The sequence below is a fragment of the Triticum dicoccoides genome, chromosome 4B (assembly GCF_002162155.2).
Source record: "Triticum dicoccoides isolate Atlit2015 ecotype Zavitan chromosome 4B, WEW_v2.0, whole genome shotgun sequence".
NCBI lineage: Eukaryota > Viridiplantae > Streptophyta > Magnoliopsida > Poales > Poaceae > Triticum > Triticum dicoccoides.
Window position 1 is genome coordinate 607,153,992 of NC_041387.1, and position 4,501 is coordinate 607,158,492.

At 43.1% G+C, this 4,501-nt stretch overlaps 1 protein-coding gene across 1 annotated transcript; it reads right to left on the reverse strand.

Annotated features, from left to right (window-relative positions):
* Positions 1-297: 297 nt before the first annotated feature.
* Positions 298-4,101, reverse strand: LOC119292878. The gene is made up of 7 exons (XM_037571553.1): positions 3,791-4,101; positions 2,707-3,541; positions 1,515-2,630; positions 1,076-1,332; positions 891-989; positions 746-814; positions 298-651 (listed from the first exon to the last, which is right to left on the reverse strand). Exons 1-7 carry the CDS (start codon positions 4,099-4,101, stop codon positions 429-431), a joined length of 2,910 nt encoding a protein of 969 aa, XP_037427450.1. The 3' UTR covers positions 298-428.
* Between the last annotated feature and the right edge of the window lie 400 nt (positions 4,102-4,501).

Here is a 4,501-nt window from a genome sequence, read left to right on the forward strand (position 1 = left end):
ATGAACTGGAATATATTACCAAATGAAACAAAATCTGCAATTATCCCCTGTACAGTACAGTACACACATGCACAAATTTCAATTGAAAATTTGGACAGAGCCTCCCTTGTATTTTGGAGGCATATCCCGTGTACAGTACACATATGCACAAAAAACACACATAATTGCTCTAGGTTCACATATATGCAAACATCCCACATAGCTGGTCATCTACACACATCCAGGTTCACATAAAAGTGACATACAATAGTCCAGGTTCACATAAAGATGACATAATATCCCAGGTTCACAACAGGTCGCATATAGCACATAAAGAGGGTTCACAACAGGTCGCATATAGCACGTAAAGAGCCAAGGTCCACACATATATCACATAAACAGCTCAGCTTTCAAAATGAAACATGATACGGAAAGTAATGACATGAGAATCACAAACTAAGTCTCCTTTTGCTTCGTGTGCTCATTGCAGGGCTAGCAGGGTTGAATTTCTTGCTGCGTGTACCCATTGCAGGGCTGTCAAGTGGCACCATAGGAAGGTGTGGAGTAATTTCAGCAATCTCTTTGCTTTTTCTTTTGGCATGTACCTTCACAGCAACATGTGTTTTCTTTTTGGCGACATCATGTTCGTCACAAATGGGTTGTGTTCCTGATCTAGACATACACATACATGACATACAGGTAGCCCAAGTTAACAATAGAACAATGCATAACATAACATTAGAACTTCGAAACTACCATAGGTTACCTTTTTGCTCCTCCGGATCCAGATTTACCACCTTTCCCTTTTTCCTTGGTTGTTTTCTCCAAGATTTCGCTATGATGAGAAGAATGCACTTAGAACACAAGGGCATAATTAATTATATTTAATTATGAGCATGGTTGTTGCTAACCTTGGCGGAAAACGCATGGCTGATGGAGCATCATCCTCGCAAGGCACAATTGATGATTGAGCTGATTTGGTGGTCTTTGTCCTCTTCTTTGGTGGTCCTCTACATGAGCATCAAAAAAGTAGTTAACATGTATGGTTTTTACAAAAGAAAATGCAAGTGATGCAATATACAATAAAATTCATTACCTCACAGCTAAAATAGCAGCAATGTCATCTGGGTTACCCTTCTTGCATTTGTGCCAATGATGCCCATAGTCCTTGCAAATAGGGCATAAGTGTTGGCCGCTTTTTCTTTTCTTCTCACTGCAGCCTTTATACCTCTCAGTTTTAGGCCTACCCGATGTGGCTTTTAGTAGTGGTGGAAACATGAAGAATCCATGGTCTGATTTAGGCCACTGGTTCTTGTCAACCATGGCAGGGATTAGTTGGTCATAAGCGCTGCTCTAAATTTGTGAATGGAGTAACACAAGTCCACATAGTTCTCTATGCGTGCATTGGTAAGAGATGTGATAAATGCTAGACCATGTTTGCAAGGAAGGCCAGAAACTTCCCATTGTCTACAAGAACATGTCCTGTCAAGCAAGTTGACCACAAACCTAAAGCCGCTGCCTCCCAATGCGGTTACTTCAGCAACTTCTTCTGAGCTTTCAACCACCTCCAAGTTTAATTCTCTGGTCTTTGCATTCAACTTCTTAATTATGTGGGGAAGAATCAACCCAACTAACTTTCTTGCTACCTTTCTCCTTCGGTTCCACATGATCATAATCAATTGCCTAAGCTTATCAAAGAAGTCGTCCAAGTTCAAGGACTTGTGATGCTTAATCCAATTATTGAAGCACTCAGCCAAGTTGTTTGTAACATAATCCACCTTGGAAATTGTTGAGAACTGACTCCTAGACCACAACCTAGTGTGCCACTTCCTAAGATATGCAGTTGCCGTTGGCTTTGCTATGTCCATTGCAACCCAATTTTTCTCAAATAAATATGGGTTCCATGAGTAAGCAGCAGCCCAAAGGTGGTAATCAAAAACCTTTCCATGAAACTTCTTCTTGAAGTTGGACACCAAGTGAAACATACATTCCCTATGTTCAGCCTCTGGGAACACTTCTTTTACACCGGTCATCACTGGCTGCCCAGCGTCGGTGCATATGGTTAAACCCCTTGGGGATCCTATGGCTTGCCTAACCAATTGCATGAACCAGATCCAGTTCTCATTAGTTTCAGAATCAAAAACACCCATACAGACTGGATACATCCAACTATGGCCATCAACGGCGGTAGCACTAGCCAGTTGCCCCTTGAATCTGCCTGTCAAGAAGGTGCTATCTACTGCCAAGTATGGCCTGCAACCACTAAGGAACCCGTCGATGCAAGGCTTCAAAGCGACAAAAAATCTCTTAAATCTGATTTTATCTTTTATTGTGTGGTGCTCAATTATCACTATGCTACCGGGGCAGCACCTTTCAATTTGTGCCTTAAAACTATACAGATTATCAAAGCTTGTATCCCAATCACCATATAGTTCCTTCAAGGCTAGCAGCTTACCCATGTATACTCTCTTGTACTTGATGTTGATTCCATGGTGCTCTTTAAGCTTCTTTTGCAATGCCTTTGGTCCTAGAGTTGCATCCTCAATTAGCCAATCCTTCACGTGCTCACATATCCACCGCTTGGTTGCATTCTTTATCTTCTTTTTCCTTTTTGTACTTGAGCAATCATGACCACAAGAGTTCTTTCTCACCTACAAAAGACAAACATAGATAATTAGTAAAGATCTTTTAACAATTTAAGCACACATGAGTAAAGTTAGAAATTACCATTACGGTGCACCCATCTTCCATTGTAGAAGCATATATCCTCCATGGACACTTATCTTCATCCCTTCTTGAACAATAAGCCCTGAACCTATGTGGTGCACTTTTCTCGGTGTTAAACTCGAATTCATGTTTGATTGCATGTTGAGAAAGCGCCAACTTAAACTCTGCCATATTGGGATATTTTCTTCCTTCGGTCATTGGGGGATCTAATTTATCATATTCTAAATGTGGTGCATGCTCTGCCTCGTGCACTTCCTCATCTTCCTCTACTTCCTCATCGCTCTCATCCTCGCTCTCATGATCAGGAACATAGTCTTCGTCCCTTTCCTTATCGGAACAGGGAACCATGATAAGAGGATCTAATTTATCATAATCATCATCGTCTAAATAAATATTTTCCTCATTAACACCAACATGTTCATTCTCAGGTATTGGGTTGCGAAGATAATCATCGTCGTCTTGTTCTGTGTTGCTAGGTTGGATATGCACATCAATATGCCACTCCGTGATAGGCTCATATGGTTCAGATGGATCATAATATGCAACAAACAAGTGCACAACCTTTGTCTTAGAGAGTTTCTCAAACATAGACACCAATTCCTGGTCAGATGTTACTTCTGGGTAGATTTTAAGAAAAGGATCATAGTACTGAACATGTGCAACTTCCAAATAGCGAGGCGAGTACTGCTCTACGATTGATTCAACTAAGTCCTTATAATTCGTTAAGTCGGAATCAATAACCTTATGATAACAAAAGCATTTGATATCCTTCCTAGCTTTTTTTGGGTTGCCAAGCAATTTGATTTTCAGCAAATATGTTGAATTTGGATCCATCCTGTAAAAGCAAAAGATCAATTGTGCATGAACATACTTGCTTCGTGTTTTAAATAAAAAATGTGACATGTGTAAACAGATTATCCAATATAACATATTTGCTTTATATGAACATAATCTTTGTCTATTGTTTCATTGTAGATTTGGCAGCAACAAATATCCATCTCTAACTACTCTGTTGCATCTTCGATCCATCTCAAGGACGTATCATGGCAGCAAATACTCAAATATAGAGAAAACAGACACTTACCCTTGTAGCCATGCCAGAGCACTTGCATCCGATGCCGTCGCACCTGAACCTCCCTCTGCCTCCCCGCCATGGCCGCCCTCCGGCGCCGCACCTGGAGCTCCCTCCGCCTCCCCGCCATGGACGCCCTCCAGTGGCGCGCCTGGAACTCCCTCCGCCTCCCCGGCATGGACGCCCTTCGCCTCCCCGCCATGGCCGCCCGTCGCCTCCCCGCCATGGCCGCCCGAGGCCGAGACCGGCGCAGCGTCGGCCACGCCCTCCACCGCGCCATCCATCCCGCCACCAGTAGCAGCATCGGCCACACCCTCCTCCATCCGCGATTTTTTTAGGGTTAGGGATCGAGGGAGGGAAAGGGGAATCGAGCAGAGTAGGGAGGGGATCAGGGGGTTGACCCAGCGCAGCACCTGACGGTTCGCTCAACCAGTTTTTTTCCAGCGTCCTAGCAGGGGTAAGAACGACATTTCCAGTCACAGTTAACGTTGCTAACGGCAAAAACTGACAGATGTGTCAAAGAAGGAAGAAAATGAAGTTGTGGTGTCAAAAAAGGAAAAATAAAATTTTTAGGGTCAAAAAGGGAACTAGATTTTAAGAATGGGTCAAATAAGGAATTCTCTCTACGAGCAAAGGGGCATTGGACCATGAGGAAGGTGATGCATTCAGGAACCTCCTGGCATAGCGGGGCAGACTGGTTGGTGCAGTATCGCACGCGCCTGA

Excerpts from the sequence above, each read along its gene's own strand:
- LOC119292878 (XM_037571553.1), bottom strand. The coding sequence starts at position 4,101 with ATGGAGGAGGGTGTGGCCGATGCTGCTACTGGTGGCGGGATGGATGGC. Across the intron at positions 1,333-1,514 it reads GCTCAGAAGAAGTTGCTGAA|AGCAGCGCTTATGACCAACT; the intron begins GTAACCGCATTG and ends TCACAAATTTAG. Across the intron at positions 815-890 it reads GCCATGCGTTTTCCGCCAAG|CGAAATCTTGGAGAAAACAA; the intron begins GTTAGCAACAAC and ends TTCTCATCATAG.